The 17230-nt window shown below is 41.7% G+C and overlaps 3 protein-coding genes across 6 annotated transcripts in view; 1 reads left to right on the top strand and 2 right to left on the bottom strand.

The window, feature by feature from the left end:
* kncn (kinocilin) overlaps positions 1–17230 on the bottom strand; it is a 43380-nt gene that overhangs the window by 24366 nt on the left and 1784 nt on the right. For 2 of the 3 annotated variants that reach the window (XM_047027245.1, XM_047027246.1), the window contains exon 1: positions 6262–6415. The exons of the other annotated variant lie outside the window; for it this stretch is intronic. The gene's annotated coding sequence lies outside the window, so the exon portion shown is untranslated. Of the gene's footprint in view, positions 1–6261; positions 6416–17230 lie in introns of those variants that run through there. 3 annotated transcript variants of the gene reach the window in all.
* On the top strand, positions 7303–10968 carry elovl1a (ELOVL fatty acid elongase 1a). Its single transcript, XM_047027244.1, has 8 exons — positions 7303–7637; positions 8494–8592; positions 8726–8916; positions 9117–9197; positions 9547–9603; positions 9710–9815; positions 9954–10093; positions 10216–10968. The coding sequence occupies exons 2-8, from the start codon at positions 8532–8534 to the stop codon at positions 10522–10524; spliced, it is 945 nt and encodes a 314-aa protein (XP_046883200.1). The 5' UTR covers positions 7303–7637; positions 8494–8531; the 3' UTR covers positions 10525–10968.
* On the bottom strand, positions 11204–16261 carry cdc20 (cell division cycle 20 homolog). Of its 2 annotated transcripts, XM_047027241.1 has the most exons (11): positions 16148–16250; positions 15533–15736; positions 13660–13811; positions 13477–13573; positions 13281–13403; positions 12888–13084; positions 12698–12792; positions 12355–12589; positions 12084–12209; positions 11883–12000; positions 11211–11701 (listed from the first exon to the last, which is right to left on the bottom strand). In XM_047027241.1, exons 2-11 carry the CDS (start codon positions 15708–15710, stop codon positions 11523–11525), a joined length of 1500 nt encoding a protein of 499 aa, XP_046883197.1. In that variant the 5' UTR covers positions 15711–15736; positions 16148–16250; the 3' UTR covers positions 11211–11522. The 2 variants fall into 2 exon arrangements, with proteins under 2 accessions (XP_046883196.1, XP_046883197.1); XM_047027240.1 differs by having other exon boundaries at positions 11204–11701; positions 12355–12792; positions 16148–16261.

Below are 17230 nucleotides of genomic sequence, written 5' to 3'. Positions count from 1 at the left end.
CACCTGATCACTACAGAGCTGCCAACTCTACGGTTTCGCCGTGTGACACACGCATTTCAACCATTTCTCACGCTCTCACGCCACACCTTGTATATCTCAAGCTGAAAAGGCAACGCCAAACAAGTAGCCAATCTAAACAGTAACGGACGACGCGCGGGTTAGCGGAGTGAAGCAACATTGCTTACACGGCAAACAGCCGTGTAAACTCGCCTTGTCTCTCCCCCCACTCCATGGCGAGAGTTACATTGAGGGTGGGGGGGGGGGAAACTAGCGAGAGCTCGCCCCTCGCACCAAATCTCACGCCAAGGTTTTTGAAAAAGTTGGAAGCCCTGTAACTAGTCTTTCAGGACTACATAAATACTACAGCTCAACACATTAATTTATTTTAATTTTTGATTTACCTCAAGCTGGCCGGATTGGGGCAGCCTGTGGGCCGGTTGTGGCCCGGGGGTCGTACAATGCCCAGGTCTATGGCGTAAAATTAGTGCCAGGAGAGCGAGCTCAGTAAAAACGATTTGTAACTTGCAAAAAAGATGTGTCTCTGTAGAAAATTATAGAAATAATTTTTCTATGGCTCTGGTTTTGGGGAAAAGTATGTCCGAACAGGAGCTGTTTGGACCAATCAAATTGTCAGGGCGGGCTTTAAACGATAATGGACAGATGATCAACAGTAACGTAATCAACCATGTCACCAAAGAGCGCTTGGGTTGAATTCGTTTTCAACAAACAACATACTACCTTGCTTTGATTGGTTGTAGGTAGGGCCTATATCCAATTGAGCGAAGAGGCATTTTTTTTACGAGTTCGGTTGAAACACACCCCATACTCACAGCCCACGTATAGGTATCAGACTCATATTCTGACTAGAATTATGAGTATGACATTAGGTGCGTTCGACATGGACTGCGGCTGCATGAAATGACCGACGAGAGTAGCCGCTTGCAGTCGGGGAGGAGTAGAAAACGGCTCTGTTACCCCCTTTCAACCAAAGTGAACCGGGAGCTAGTTCAGAGCTGGTGCTAGAGCCAGTTCGGAGCTGGTTCAAGAACGGAGCTTACTAAGAACCGGTTTGCTTTTCCACGGGCGAGAGCCACCACAGAGCCACGTCATTACGTCACTGTATACGTCTCATATTTCCCAGCAACGCTAGCGCGGTAGCGCCACACACAACATCAACAATGGCGGACGTTTCTTTGCTGTTGTTGCTTATGGTTTTGCGAACCTACATCGACATCCAAACACGGCGCATCCGACGTGTTTGTTCAACTCGCCATTTGTATAGACCAATTATCACCCTACGTCAAACAACTGTCAAGCAGTCTCAACTGCGCATGTCGGTTGTAAAAGACGAACTTCTCCACGGTCTATTACACTTGGAGTGTTGATCAGGTCATCATATATCTCTGGCCACTGGATTGCAGGGCTTGATATTAACTTTTTAAAGATCTTGGCCTTTGGACAAATACATTTACGTTTCACTTGTCTATGCACAAAATTCACTTGACCCCGATATCCTTAAATAGCCTGACCAAGTGATCGGACAAAACTAACTTGGCTAACGGAGGTCGCTTTCTCAGGCAAATGACGAATTAAACAGGCTTGGTTAAAGAAATCCGAGATGCTGGCTATCTTCATCAGGCTTGTATCTACATTAGCCAGTACTCCCTGACGTTTCTGGTGTAAAATTGAGTGAATCACAACATTGTGCACACTGCCAGTGAGCGAGTCTGACTGAGGCTAACGTCAAAACAGTGTAACGGGGACGCAGTCTCACTCATGGCCAGTTTGAACAAATCAGAAAAACAATCGGACCAGCTGGCTAAAAGCAGAATTCCCATATCTCTTGAAAGCTGTCCTTCTCGACTTTTAAAATGTAAAATTGACTGTAAAACTGTAAAATTATGAACTGTTAAATTATGAACTTAGTGACATGACGAAGACATGGTTGCCACTCGACTATGCAGTCTGTACCGGGCAACATTCTCACTCAAATTTCAAGACTTTCGTGACCCAAATCAAAATTGTGATGCGACAGATCAATGGGTAATCACTTTCTCTTTTAAAGGCTGTCCTCCTCGACTGTTTTAGTATTTTTAAATTTAACTATTTGTATTATCCGTGTGGTCCTAATGCCATTAAAAATTCTATCCTTTCCCGGTTTTCTGCAGCCACATTGCGCGCGCATCCCGAATGTTTTTTTTTTTTTGGTTGTTCACAATATGTACTTCTTGTTTTTGACTACCCGCAATGCTGTGGGGCTATCTTGTTGTTATTATCAGTGACCTATGCACTTTGTAAAGCTCTCTCTTGGAAGTCGCTTTGGATAAAAGCGTCTGCTAAATGAATAAATGTAAATGTAAATGTTTACATTACAATCGAGAATAATAAAAGTCGGAGCAAATTTACAAATTAGCAGTTTCATCAATAAAATAAGCACATTTTCAGCAACTACACTGCCCACTTCTCCATACATTTTCAATCAGATTCTGATTTACAAGTACCGTTTAGCTGAAATATGAATTGTAAAAACTTTGCAATGGCGACCAAAGCATTTTGTTGGTCACGGTAACCCCGCCCCAAGCGGTTCTTTGTTGGTTCGTAAACTAGACCAGCTCCGAAGTGGTGCTCGTTGCGAACCACGTACGAACCACGTACAAACCACTTTTCCGGTTCCCAGTCTGTCGAAAGAGGAAGAACTGGTTCGCGATTAGGCACCGGCTCCGAACCGGCACCCAAAATGCGTTGGTGGAAAAAGGGTATGTTAAGTCGGACATTTCAGCTTCTCGTGGTTTGCTGCATTTACGTCAGTCACGGCCGATAAAGCGCTAGTTTGCTTACTTTACTTTCACTGTTTCATGAAGTCAGTCCATGTCGAACGCACCTAACGTCAGGCTACACCTGCCATGGACTTCAATGGGGCTGCTTTCAACTGTTTGTTTTTTCAGAACAAAACATTTATTTACTATTTACACCACTGAGCATAAACTCCTAAAAAAATGTTCAGAAACGTTATTTCGGTCGAATATTCCTCCCCTTAAATAATACTAATTGGTATAGTATTTTATATTGTTGGAAAGCCTGATTAGTCACCTTTACAACAAGTTACAACTTGTAAGGATAGTGCATTCGTGGAATGAGCAACACAACTAACCGTGTGGGTAGCGGCCCAAAGAAATGTGCCAATCCCCTTCACATGGGTCTTGACCTCGATCTTTAGCCAGGCCCAGCTCCATTTGGACCTCAGCCCTGAGTCAAGCTGTGCTATATAAAATGAATCCTTCTCTTTAAGGTTGCTCATTCTGGAAAACAATTGTCAATATTTTACATGCTGGACCAGGGGCCTGTCCCATAAAGACCGCTCATAAAAGCTAGACTTGAAGTCCTAAACCACACTTGAATAAGTTGAATTAGTCAAGCGGGGCTAAAGCGGTTCCATAAAGGCCGATTTAAGCTCACGCAGTCCTATACTATTTCAAGTCAGATTTAAGTAGTCAAGCTAACTGCGCATATCGGTTGCAAAAGACGAACTTCTTATTTAACCAATTGATTAGTTGCTAGCTTTTTTCCTCTGTGTTTTGGTGAAGTTGATCATTTCATTTCGGTGAATTCTGCAGCAAAAATGTCGAGGAGGACAGCCTTTATGAGAGAACGCGATACCCCATTGTTCTCTCGCATCAGAATTTAGATTTGGGTCACAAAAGTCTTGAAATTTGAGTGAGAATGCGTCGCCCACATAGTAGGCGGCAGCCATGTCTTGGTCCCCTGTTACTAGGGTGACCAGAAGCATGACCCTGAAAAGAAGGACTCCTGGGTCCAAAAAGGAGGACAAAGGGGCGAAAAGGAGGACAAGCAACAGCGGTCCGGACAAAGGGCTGGAAAACCGGACTGTCCGGACGTCTTACACTGTTTTGACGCTAGCCTGAATCTTGGTTTCTTTAACCAAGCCTGTTTTATTCGTAATTTGCTTGAGAAAGCGACCTCCATTAGCCAGGCTAGTTCTGCCTGTTTCACTTGGTCAGACAATTTAAAGGTCTCGGACAAGTGACTTTTGTGAATGGAACGTAAGTGCCTCAAAAAGTTAATGTCATACCCTGCATCTGACATTAAAGAACATTGTCCAGATTAATGACAGCTAGCCGTGAGCTAAATGGCCTTAAAATGAGTGCTAGCTAGCTGTTAGCCACTTAGCTAACAACTCGCTACGCTACCTAGTCAGAGTAAACTACCACCAAAATCATACATCAGATTTTTTTAAAATAATACTTTAATTTCCCATGATTGGAGACGAGGCCACACTCCGTCACCAAGGTCTACGGACCGCTGTTCGCCACTCGCTGGGCTTGCACACGCCACCTCTGACTTGCCAAGCACGACCACTACCAGCTACGCCAACGAAAGGCTAGCCCTTCATTGACGTGGGTGGCCTGTTATATACTTGAGGAGTGAGTTTCACGGATTCACACCTGTTACACGCGCAGGGGGTTTCGCTCGCACGCAGTGGAGTTTTGCTTGCGCAATTAATTTCTGCTCGCTCAGCTAATTTCTACTTGCGCAGTCTAGATTACTTTTACAACGTTATTACAACGCCAATCGCGGCACTAGCCTGGATCTGCCCTCCTACCGCTCAAATTTGTATTTTGCTTCTGTACTGCGTCTGGGCTTGAGGTATATTGGTCCGATGTCTCTGGTAAACTTTTTACCGGTCCAATCAGCGAACAGAGGGAGTGGCTGAGAACGTTGACGTTGATGTCGTAGTTTGAGTTGTAGTTCCGTAATGGCGGCGGAGAAAGATGCGAGCGAAGCCATTCGGTCCATTGTGGCAAAGCTGCCAAATATACAGAAGTTAACGCCGAAGCAAGAACAATCTTTGATCCCCACGGCATTCGTTTGATTTTCTGGCTAGCTCCGTTAGTGGTGAAGGCGAACGCTAGCGATTGGTTATGGCAGATCCAGAGTGGCTCTGGGCAGACCCAATAGAGTACCCGCCTACAAGGAAGTTAACGCTTGTCAATGGAGCGAGCCCAGACTCTCTGTACAAATGAAGTGTACGAGAGTCCGGTTAGGACCAGGCTATCGCGGCACTGCAATCAGTTGGATTATAAAAAGGACACCTGCGAAATGTCAAATTTTGCAGAGTCCCCAGTTGAGTTCTCCAGATAATCGTAGGAAACTAATGCAGACACACAAACACATAAACAGAGAGTCCTGCCATATTAGAGAGATTGTCAACATTATTATTAATTCATATTACAGATTGCAGCTTGTGGAGAAAATGGCTAGCTAGAGTCATGTATTGATACAGCATCTCAGAGTGCTGCTCATGTGCCTGTTTGTCTGATCATCTGATATAGATCAGCACTGCTACTGTGCTGTTCATGAGAAACTCTGGAATTACCTCATGACAGGCTGTAGCAGGCTGACATGGCTACAACAGGTAATGTGTAATGACACAACCTATATTCTAAAGATGCTGTCACTGCCCTTTACTGAAGATACAATACATGACTAACAATATTAACATGCTTCCAGAAGCATCTAGAAAACCCCTCATTTCTAATTTCCTAAGTAAGTTGATTGAGAGCAAATGACTGGTCTTGTACACTCTGGCCATTTTCTTGTCATGTTGTTGGACATTATACCATGGAAACCAAAAATGAAATGAAACTTCTATTGTGAGTTTTCTGTTAAACTTCTGTGTCCTTGTTCCTCCCTCTGCACGTACCAGCTAATTTAGTTTGCATGGTCACAAGGTCCACAATGACAGTGTTGTTGGCCAATGTCTTAGCAATGATGAACAGGTGACTTTCAGACAGTCTTCTCTTTTCTCTTACCCCTGAATGACTTGGCTTGACCTGCTGTCATCAGTTAACTAGTCTGAAGCTTGCTGAATATTCTGAATGTTTAAAATGTCATCCTTATTTTAAAGTCAAGTGAAAAGGTTAAGTGGTAGTTAATGTAATGTAAGTAATAATGTTTGATTTAATATTTGATTACTCTTTCTATAGTTAAACTTGCATGGCAATGACTGAAAAGAATGTGTGGAATACATATATTCAACTATACCTATACCACTGGTTTCATTCACAAAGAAGGCCCATTTATTTTTGGTATCGTATGTTCAACAACAGCCGTCTAGTACTGAAACCAGTCTTATATGTGTTAATGAGTTTCAAAGCTTTCAATTGTCTGTGAAAAGCAAGAATACCAAATACTCAGCAACTCTGCTCTCACAAGACTGATTTGAAAGTAGAAGATACTTGCATTGAATATTTGTCTTTAATCCATTTTCCCTGCTATCCTTCCCCATCCACCTCCTGTCATCCATCATGCAAAAATCTATATCATGATAACAAAACACTACAATAGAATTATGTATCTAATGTCCTCCTCCTCCACTAGTTGAGTTATGACTCAATTCCCAAAAGTGAATGGCAAGTTTACTAGTTTTACCAGTGAGCTAAGGGGAAGTCCTAAACATTTGTGTAAAGTGACACGTTGACTTTTGTAACTTTTTTAGGTTAACTTTCTGTATGCCAAGATTCTTCTCATTCCGGGCAGTCTTCCATTCCAAGGCTATGGAGTGAGGATGTGCCAATTTCAAGGCACTGTAATCAGGGCCATTGGAACAGGTAGAACCTGAGCTACTGGAAGTCTGCTTGGCCTGGCATGCTGTGTCACAGCAAAGGTGGGGAATGGAACCACCTTGTTCCTAGACTCCATGCCTGTTACCTGGCAATCTTATTGCCCTGAGGAGAGGGCAGCGCAACATGACACAGAATTACATTTATGAATCTCCTTGTCCTCCATCTGTGATAAAAATGTACCCTTAGTCTTACTTTCCTCGAGGTTAGCATGGGTGATAAGGGTTTTGTGACAGGGATCCGTTTGTCTGAAAAATGACAATTGCATTCATGATAATTATCATATTCTCATGTTATTATTTATGAGGGTTAGTCAAAACCTGTATTCAAACTCTTAAGAATGATAAAATTATAATGCTCAAATGTTGTTATGAAGCTCATAGTATCGATTCCTATATACATTACTACTCACAAATGTGTTTTTCTCATGCATGCATGCGTGCTATGTAATGGCTTGCATTGCTTAACAAAGAGGTCTTTCACTTCTGAGAGTTTGCTACTGGTTTCTCACCACCTACTACCACTAATAATCAGAACCCAACCCAACCAGGCAATGAATGACCAAACCCACTCTATTCAATGAGCCAATCATAGAGCAGCAATGTGAGGAGAGGAGGGTGGGGCTTAGTGGTGAAACAAGGTGTGGTCCTTAGTGGGCGTTATCACATAGTAGTGTGCTTGGCCTTCAGTTTAAATCTAGACAGAATGTTTTCTATTGCCAGTTAATTATAGCTGTCCTTGTACATGTACACATCTATATCTCTTACTTGGTTGAGTCTGGCTCTCTGTGGATCCTTCTAGTCTTAATTCCAGACAACAACTGTGGATTTCAGTGGAAAACAAAGGGAACAAACAAAACACTTTCAATCAGTCACAGTGGTTTTCTTCATCTGCTGTGTTTTACTGAGACTGACCTGGTTGCTGCCTCAGGTGAGCGCAAGGTATCTCTGTGCCGGCTGTTTGGCTGTAGCCCTTCCTCAAGGAGACAGTGGTAAGGTGAGTTTGCTGTTAACACAACAGCATGTTGAAATCCAAGGGATACAACATGTTTAAACCTCCATGACAAGTTATTATTTATTTTCAATTGAAATCAATTAAATGTCAGACCTTTGTACCTATATATCTGCCATGTGTGGTGGTGTGGACATTCAGAGAAAGGGCAGTCACGGGCATTCTTTATCTTGATTTTTCAAAATTATTTTTTGCTTCCAACCATCAATTCCTATCTAGTGAGCTCAGATGATGACTCTGCCGGCTGCCCAAATGGGCTCACCCTCTGCCTCACCTGTTTGACAGGCTCTGTTAGTCATTTAGAAAGTCATTGTTTGAGTAGCACAGGACACCCCAAATGCTGTTTCGCTAGTTTTCAGAACAAGCAGTGAGGACTTGGTTCTTCACATTATGTGAATTTCTATAGGACTGTCTATTCAGGTAGAAGAGAAACTAAAAGTGTTACCTACACAAAGCATATTAACATTTAGTGGGATCAAGGGGGTAGGTTTAATTTGAACATTTAGTGGGAATATTTGTCTTCACTCAATATATTAACACAAACCCAGTTTTGTTGCTAATTAATGGTGGGGGTGTTTCAATGGTCTCTTGACATGGGTAGTACAGACATGTACCTACTGTCCACCCCTAAACCTATGCCTATGTGTGAGATATTGGCGCTGATATTGGTGTTGCCTGGGGTCAATGAGAAATTACAAGCATTAACAGATAACCTAACCTAGAAAATAAATTCAACTAAACTCTGAGAGTTGAAAACAGAACCCCCTCATAAGTATCATCTTGCATTTAGATCCAAGTATCTGCATCTTTTTGATTCATTGTGTGTTTGTGTAAATTTCAGGCTTTTTTTCTATAAGATAGACAATTTTAACATTCAACATGTTACAAGAGGTGTTTTCCAATATCCTGAAGTTTCACGACTATCTGCTGAAGAGAACTGGTGAGTGCTTACTCCAGTATTGAATTTTAACAACTGTTACAGTTACTGATTCTCAGAGCTGTGGTTTATGAAAAATGTGTATCTCTAAGTCTGTAGACTCACATTATTGGTGACGTATTTCTTTTGTGCCCAGATGCCAGAGTAAGGGACTACCTACTGATGCAAAACCCCATCCAGATGACAGTCATACTTCTGGGCTACATCTTGTTCTCTGTGTATGCTGGGCCTCGCCTCATGGCTAACCGCAAGCCCTTCCATCTCAAATCAGCCATGATTGGCTATAACTTCTCCATGGTGGCCCTGAACTCCTACATAGTCTATGAGGTGAGCTCATTTCATTTATTTAAATATAACAAAAGCAACGTAAAGGACTTTGAGTTTGAAAATACAAAAAAATACTGGTAGAATATGGAGCTTGTGGCTGCAATCAAATCTCTCAAAAAACCTCATGGGCAGACATTTACTCAGTATTTTATGGATTACAGAAATTACAGTTTTGTTGTGCTGCTTGCTGTGCACTTTAGTTCCTGATGTCTGGCTGGGGAACCACGTATACATGGAGATGTGACCCATGTGATCTATCCAGGAGCCCACAGGCTCTCAGGGTAAGGTGACAAATGAAAGGCTCGATGAAAGATCTCTAAAGGGAAATGTACTACGTGTTTCCACACACAGAGCCAATAAGACACTACAAAACACATGGTAATCATTATCAAACGTGGATGGATTCAACATAACTTCTGCTCTATCCTAAACTTGGTTCATGTTATTTACTGAATACATTCATGCAGTTTATGGCCAGTTGATTTAACAAAGGTTTAAAACAACTTTTTTGGTGGGACTGTGTCTAACTGAAAATATTCTATTGTTTCATTGTTGTGACTGTGTTTTTGTAATGGCTCCTAAGTTATTGTGATTCCAGAACTAAGTTATTTCCCCACGTTCTTTCATCAGATGGTTCGAGTTTCGTGGTTGTTTTATTTTTCCAAATTTATTGAGCTCCTTGACACAGTAAGTTTCTTTCTCCAAGCACCTGATTATTCGCATAGTAATGAAGTTATGTGCTATTTTACATTATGTTGTATAAAAGTAATTTGAGTGGTCAACTGTCTTTCAGGTATTCTTTGTTCTGAGAAAGAAACACAGCCAGATTACATTTCTACATATCTTCCATCACTCCTTCATGCCTTGGACCTGGTGGTGGGGTGTGACACTCACTCCTGGTAGGCCGAACTCTTCACAGTTCTGTCCAGGGAAAAACAAAACCAATGTATTCAGTGTTGCCTACATGTGAACTTGAATACATTGTTTCTGGTGTATGTCAGTATCTATAAAATCTGTATTTTTTGCCTTGTGTGCAGCAGCGGGAATGGGCTCCTTCCATGCCCTGGTGAATGCCATGGTCCATGTCATCATGTACTTCTACTACGGTCTGTCTGCTGCAGGACCACGTTTCCAGAAGTATCTTTGGTGGAAGAAATACATGACTGCTATCCAGCTGGTAAGTTCAGTTACCTTATAGTTATACTATTAATGAACTAGTTAAAGAACTAAACAGCCTCACTAACACTTTCAAACCATTCGTTGTTTAAAAATGTCCCTGCTATTTCTTTTCCTTCATAGACCCAGTTTGTACTTGTTTCGCTCCACATCACCCAGTACTACTTCATGGAGAAGTGTGACTACCAAGTACCTCTCTTCATCCATCTCATCTGGATCTACGGCACATTCTTCTTTATCCTGTTCTCCAACTTCTGGGTGCAAGCCTATGTGAGGGGCAAACGGCTGCCTATAACGGAAGAAGGCGAAGCCAAGCAGAACGGCTTCACCAACGGTGGTGTCATGCACATTCCCAATGGCAAGCAGCAGGTGAATGGGACTACGCACCACACAAATGGCAACGTCCTGATAAGCAAAGTAAAAGAAGTCTAGTTATGTCCACTGATGGTGGACAGAAAAAAGGACACTATGAAGGAGCCTCCATGAAGCAAGAATCTAAAATGCTCTATATATTTTCTAAAAAAATGTTTTCAAATGTAATTTTTGTATACTTATTTATGCACCGTGTTTGGGATTTATATGGCGTAATGGAAATGGCAGTTGGTCTTTACTTCACACATATTTGAGGGTGATTTGGGAGTGAACCTGTAAAGACACTGCATGAAGTAGTGACAGTAATGAAGCCCAAACAAATTCGAAATGGCCAACAGCTGTTAATCCATTGACACTTCTGGTTTGATGTGACTATTCACATCAAATTTCAACATAATGGACAGGTGCACCCTTGAATACAGTTCACAGTAGAATTTTTTTTTTTTTTTTTTTGAACAAATGTGTTTTCTGTTTTTTTAACTTGAATTAAAACCTGTTTTACCAGAAGACTTATTTATAACAAGCCTCAAACCAATACATCCTTAAAGGATTAACATTAGTTTGGTTCTTATCTGTTTAAGTTACCATTAACCTGAGTAAGATGGATACAATCGTCTCAGATTCTACTCCTAAAGAAATGCAATTGATGAGTCCCACAGTTGGGCTATAACATGGTTTTCTATGGTAATTAACTAACTGCAACCATTTATTTTAAGATGCATGCAATGTCACTATCAAAATTAACAGTGAATCATCCATAGATTGGTCTAAATGATGCACACCTGTGCGCTACTGAAATATCAAAGTTCACCATCTAGACACGTTATAATAGGCCAACAGTTACAGTACTATTAAAATCATACATTTAAATCAGTTGCCCAAAAATTCAGGGATGTCAGCTTTGTTGATCCAAATTACCCATGTTAAACACTACACAGCAAAATACAAATACCAACAAAACATAAAAGTGATATCTTTATTATACAGCAAATACAAGTTCCAACATAATTTACTGAAGAATAAGACTATGGTAAAGATGATTCATTATGCATGTCCTTTTATCGGATTCGCTGATGAATAATGCTGCTAGTTGACTTCACCATTCTTTCCTTGGCCTTTTTCTTCACTGGATCGAGCTCAAAGCTTTTCCACAGACGGACTGTTTCATCTCCAGCCACAGTAGCAACAGTGGAGCCGTCCGGACTCAGTTTCAGGTTTAGAACTCTGCCCTCATGCCCTGGAGTGGAAGGGAAATTAGTGGCGTTTTTGGTACAATACAATGTAGAAACTGTGCCCATAATCATTCCATAGGAATTGTGACATTCACACAAGCCAGGCAATTACCCACATAAATATATTGTGTATCCCAAGACGAGAGGTCATCACTGGGTTGTTGTTCTAATGCTAGTTACCCTTACCATTAAGCTCTGCAACTTTGGAGAGAGATGGATATTTCCAGATAACGACACTGTCCTGGGCATATCCATGTCCAGAGACAAGCTCTTTGTAGTTTGGCGCAAACGCCAGTGAGGACACCTGAAAAACAGACCCACCTTTTTAAGGGCCTTTTAACGCATTACATGAACACAGGCAGAATATATGGCTGTTGTGGAAGTTACCTGGGACAGAGTGTCCAATGCGCTGACGCAGGAGCCACTGTTGACATTCCAGATGCGAATGTGTCGGTCACTGGTGCCGCCACCTGTGGCAAGAATGTTTGGCTGCCATGGACACCAGGCCAGAGCCTGAGACATCCAGGTCAGGGAATCAGTCATGAATTAGACATTTCAAAATGTCGACCAGATTAAAACCCCATGCTTAAACATGCAAGTTATGAAGGCAGATGTTGAACGGCATTAACAAAAATGTGTATGAGGTCAGCCATCTCACCTTGACTGCTCCTTGGTGTTCACTGAAACAGTGTACGGCGTTGTCGCTGTTCCGACTGCCCGCATTCACACCAGGCCAAACGTAAACCAGGTTGTCGTTACCTCCACTAGCCAGATACCGACCATCTGGGGACCACTGTAAGCCACATACCTCCTGAGAGTGGCCCGTAAGGGTGACGATGTGGTGGTCGGCCACCCTCACATCATGGTGGTGGATGTGACCTGATCTAGAACCACTATGGACAAAACAAAGCCACAAGTTAATACACACCAAATACCAAAAACAAGTGGCAATTTTATAAAGGGGGACATCAAAGGTCGCGAGGTAAAAGATGAGCACCAACCTGGACAGAATATGATTGTTCCAACTCAAGCTGCCAACTCTGCTTGAGTGACTGGCCATACTACGAAGCCGCTTTTGGTTATCCACATCCCATAACTAACGTAATAAAACAATGCATTGAAAAAACGGAACCCCAAAGCAATGTTTCTGGTTAATGCATGTTAATTGTGGGCAGAGTACATTCAGTTCACCTGCACTTTGCAGTCCCTGGTGCCAATGGCCAGGTAGTTGCCCTCTTTGGTCCAGGATACTGAACATATGTAGTCATCTACTTGCTCAGTCTTCATGAGTAGGATGATGTCACCTTGTGTCGCATCCCACAAGTACACACTGTTGTGAAGAGCTACAGCCAAGAGGTTGCGGCTGCTCCAGTCTATTAGATTCAAATCTTCCAGAACAAAAATACAAAAGTTAGACCTTACCAGCAGATTGTTCCTGCCCCTCAGTACCAAAATGCATTGGAGTGGCACATTCCCTCCATCTTCCAGCTGATATACATGTGTGCCTGCATGTCAAACTAGGATTTATCACTACCACCTCCACAACCCAATAGATGTTTGTTGCCCCGTTGGCAGAGGACTTACAGAAGTCATTTCTGAGATCTGGGGCATCCAAGATTCTGTCAGGAACTGTTGAGATGTATCTCGTCTTTGTTGAGGCTGGTGTAGGGACCTGGCTGTAGAGGACTTTCAAATTGTTTTGATAACCTACAAAAAAGCAGCATGTCAGTCAAACTATTCATAATTCACATTTATAAAAAATAAAAACACTTGCTTGTACCTTCTGGAGCATTCAAAGGTTTCCCCCCCAGGTGGAGAATCTTGGCCTCCTCAATATCATATCCATTAAGTGTTACAGACCAGGCTTTTTGGTTGTCCTAAAACAAACAATTGACTGAATAAAAACACCGGGACTGAAGGGGGGAGGAGAAAAAAGCCTAAATGATCAAATTGTGATACTTACTGCTGATATTTCAGATGTGGCGTTTGTGTCCATGGGCTCATTCTCTTTAGTAAGAAGAAAGCTCGCCACATCTATCTGTTTGGCATTTCGGGTGGGAATGAAACGGTCACCTCCAACTTTGTTTGGTGTGCATTGGGTCTTCCCATTTTTGCCTTTGGTTGGAATTAACACATTTACATGGATATTTAAAAACTACTCGGAATACAAAATATACAGGGTTTGAACCTGCAACCTATTCCATCTACAGTCAAATATTCAACCACTGAGCAATACCCATCCCAGTCAAAAGGGGTGTTCGACATCAGCTGGATGAAACGACCGGCGAGAGTTGCAGTCAGGGGAGGAGTTGACAGCGCTGTCAATCGGATGTTCTGCTTCCCGTGGTTTGGTGGGTTTACAATCAGTCATGACTTTAGATATGTCCTACTTATATAAATGTATCTAAACGATTTAGTCTGCTCTGAATCAATCACATTGTACCTTTTTTAATTAGGCTAATTAATGTGTATCTGTATAAATACAAGTAGTTTTTTGGGGGTGACTAACATTCCGTCAAGGGTCTAAAGATGAAAAACAGCCATATTGGCCAATTCTGGCACATGTAGTCATGTTCATTAATTTACACTGCCCCTGTAAATAAATACATGTCATCATAGCCTCCCAGCTGGACATTCCTGGAACAACTCCCTAGGAAGGCGCCCAGGGGGCATCCTTACGAAATGCCCAAACCATCTCAACTGGCTCCTTTCGACTCCAATGAGCAGCGGCTCTACTCCCGAAGCCAGCCACCCTCCTGAGGAAATCCATTTCCATCATCCATCCACGCGACCAAGTTATTTTGGTCATGACCATAGATGAAGGTAAGAAAGAAAATTGACAGGTAGATCGAGTGCTTTGCCACAGCCCGTTTAAGGAGAGCCTGTCCACTCCCCATTAAGCCCCATTGTACCAAATGTTGTTGCAGTTACACCAGAGTTCCACTGTGGGTGATTGCAGTCGAGTGGAAAATGAATGGGACTATGGAACTGGGTCTATGGAGCTAAATCTGTCTGTTTCGCCTGATTGTCGTTGAGTGCATGTTTAACATGGATTATAGGTTGAATTAAGTATTTGTCCTTTTGATTTCTTACAGGGTGAGTCGTCGTTGCCTATAACACGATAGCACTGGCTAATGAATGTTGATTGGTTAGTGAAGTGACTACGACCAGAGATCCCGCTTGATTGTTTAGAAGTAAAGATCACCCATTTGGGCAAATAAAGGAAAAAAATATTCCCTGACCTCTGAAATGAGATGCTCTAGCACTCTCCTGGAGAATGTGAAGTGCCAAAATATTACAAAGCACACACATACTATGAAAGAATACTACATCATAGGAAATATGACATGTTGAATAAAATGCATATAACGTTTTACAATGAATGGTCAGTATATATAAATAAAATTAAGCTACTCAAATATTGGATTAACGAGAGGCCTATGTACTTACCTGCCTAAAAAGGGCCTATATTACCTGAAACACCATAGGACACAAGACAGAATTCTAGAAAACAAGAGATTTAACATCAAGCTTGTAAAGCCAATTGTGCAGCAGTGGTAAAGAGCTAGTGGAGATGCTACTGGCTTGTAAGGTCCACTCAGCAGCAATAGTAAGAGACAGCACAGGCCCCAAAGTACCTATCCATGCTGCTGGCTTTTAGATTCCTGCTCAGCAGAATGGTGGAGAGATATTGCAGACTACACCATCCCAATCTATGCCGCTTTTTTCCAAAACAAACTTTAATTGTTAAGACTAGCAGATAGTAAGTTAAATAGCTAGTTAGGTCTAAGTGCCACATAGATGGAAATGCCAAGATTGATTAAATTGGGCTGTACCTGGTGTTTTGCTGGGCGTCTTGGACATACTGAGAGATCTGCTCGGAGTTAAAGGGTTGCTAGAAACGGTGGTCGATGTGTTGGATTTTCTCTGCCACCTTGCCATAGGTGCATTGGTGATTGGCATGTCTAGCTTCAGGATGCTTTGAATGTCGTTCTCGAATCCAAAATGCGCCATGATTGAACCAGCCTTTCAGAGATGACCTACCATTTAAGAAATGTAATGCGTAATAATGAATTATTAAGATGTAGCGACTACTTACAACTGTTAGTCCGCATAGTAAACCTTAAATAATCTTTTAGTTGAACAAAGGACTACCGTGTATGCTACACAAGTCGTTTTCCCTAGCTAGCCCTAGACTTCCACCAGCACCACACAGCTGAGTAGTACCAAATAACTTATATTGACGGTGCTTCTATACTCTTTGGTAGTACAGTGGCTAACTAGCAAGCTGGCTAGCTAAGTAGTATTGCCAGTAAATCTTTGCGAAGCTAGTTTAAGATAGTTGTCTCAAGCCGATTACTAAGGTATTCCATCTTAATTGTCTGGCATCATGCCAACGAGACAACTTTTCGAAAACAACAATCTTCCTTTTACAAAGAAAACAGTCTTACCTCTAAAACTGCTGAAACGTATCTCCCAGTTGAGTACTCTCAAATTTGAATCTTTGGAACGTAGTGACGAATTTGCTTTAAATGTCTAATGCGATGCAACGATTGGTTTGTTCAAAAGCTGTTTGGGGTTGGCATACAGTCTGATTGGCGGAAAGACAAACAGTACTTCCTAAGTAATGCACAACGACGAAGAAAAGCTGTTTCTGTTCGTTTCGCTTCTCGTAAAGGGAGGATAAAATTCAGAGCGCCACCTGCAGATCAAAATGTTTGGCTTGCGAGGACGCTGAAACTTCTCTACCTCAGGATTAAAATCCATCTAGCTCTATATCTTCTATGCAATCTATCTACGTAGTCAACTAAACTTGTGAAAAATACATTATTTCACTGTAAAACGTGTATGTAGCCTAACCAATGAAAAATAATGACAATTTTCCTTCCAATGCAAGCAGTGCTTAAATAACAGAATCAATACAAGACTGTTGACAATATTTTTATATTCAACAAAACTAAAATCAAAATGAGAAATAAAGGGTTTGAGTTGAGGTAAAGGTGCAGTTGTTGTTTACAAGAACTGCAAGCTCTACAAGAGGTTGTTAGCCTGGCAACCTGTAAATAATTTGCATTCATTTAAGAATACGGGCATTAAGGACATATTTATAAAATACATCCTATATTTGGGCTTTAGTCTCACGCATTAGCCGTGAGACTCACACATTTCATTTCTCATGCTCTCACACAACACCTTGTATTTCTCACACATTTCAACCATTTCTCGAGATGTAAAGGATAACTTGTTAACCAGTTATATACAATTAATGGACGAGCACAGACATGAGATGCCCCCCCCCCCCCCCCACACACACACACACAACTTGAGAGCCATGCATAGTCTATATTCAAATTATATTTTGTAATGAAGTGGCCTGGATGAAATAAACTTAGTAATATAGTACACGTTTTTGTAAGACGTATTGCAGCCGGGGTCAGTCCAAACTAAGCTATTTGATGGCCTCAAACTACTGTGTTGAAAAAGGTAAGGCCAATGTGACTGGTGCTAGGATTTTAGAGGATTTTGTAGTCCTT

The sequence above is a fragment of the Hypomesus transpacificus genome, chromosome 10 (assembly GCF_021917145.1).
Source record: "Hypomesus transpacificus isolate Combined female chromosome 10, fHypTra1, whole genome shotgun sequence".
NCBI classification, from domain to species: Eukaryota; Metazoa; Chordata; class Actinopteri; order Osmeriformes; family Osmeridae; genus Hypomesus; species Hypomesus transpacificus.
The sequence above is the reverse complement of the archived record's forward strand: the minus strand, read 5'-3'. Positions and strand labels throughout refer to the sequence as shown.

Bases quoted from the DNA above. Each gene is read 5' to 3' on its own strand.
- elovl1a (XM_047027244.1), top strand. From the start codon at position 8,532: ATGTTACAAGAGGTGTTTTCCAATATCCTGAAGTTTCACGACTATCTG. The intron at 9,198-9,546 runs GTAAGGTGACAA...TTCTTTCATCAG, and splicing joins GGAGCCCACAGGCTCTCAGG to ATGGTTCGAGTTTCGTGGTT. The intron at 9,604-9,709 runs GTAAGTTTCTTT...ACTGTCTTTCAG, and splicing joins TTATTGAGCTCCTTGACACA to GTATTCTTTGTTCTGAGAAA.
- cdc20 (XM_047027240.1), bottom strand. From the start codon at position 15,710: ATGGCGCATTTTGGATTCGAGAACGACATTCAAAGCATCCTGAAGCTA. The intron at 13,404-13,476 runs GTACAAGCAAGT...GCTTTTTTGTAG, and splicing joins ACCTTTGAATGCTCCAGAAG to GTTATCAAAACAATTTGAAA. The intron at 12,210-12,354 runs GTGAGATGGCTG...TGGATGTCTCAG, and splicing joins AACACCAAGGAGCAGTCAAG to GCTCTGGCCTGGTGTCCATG.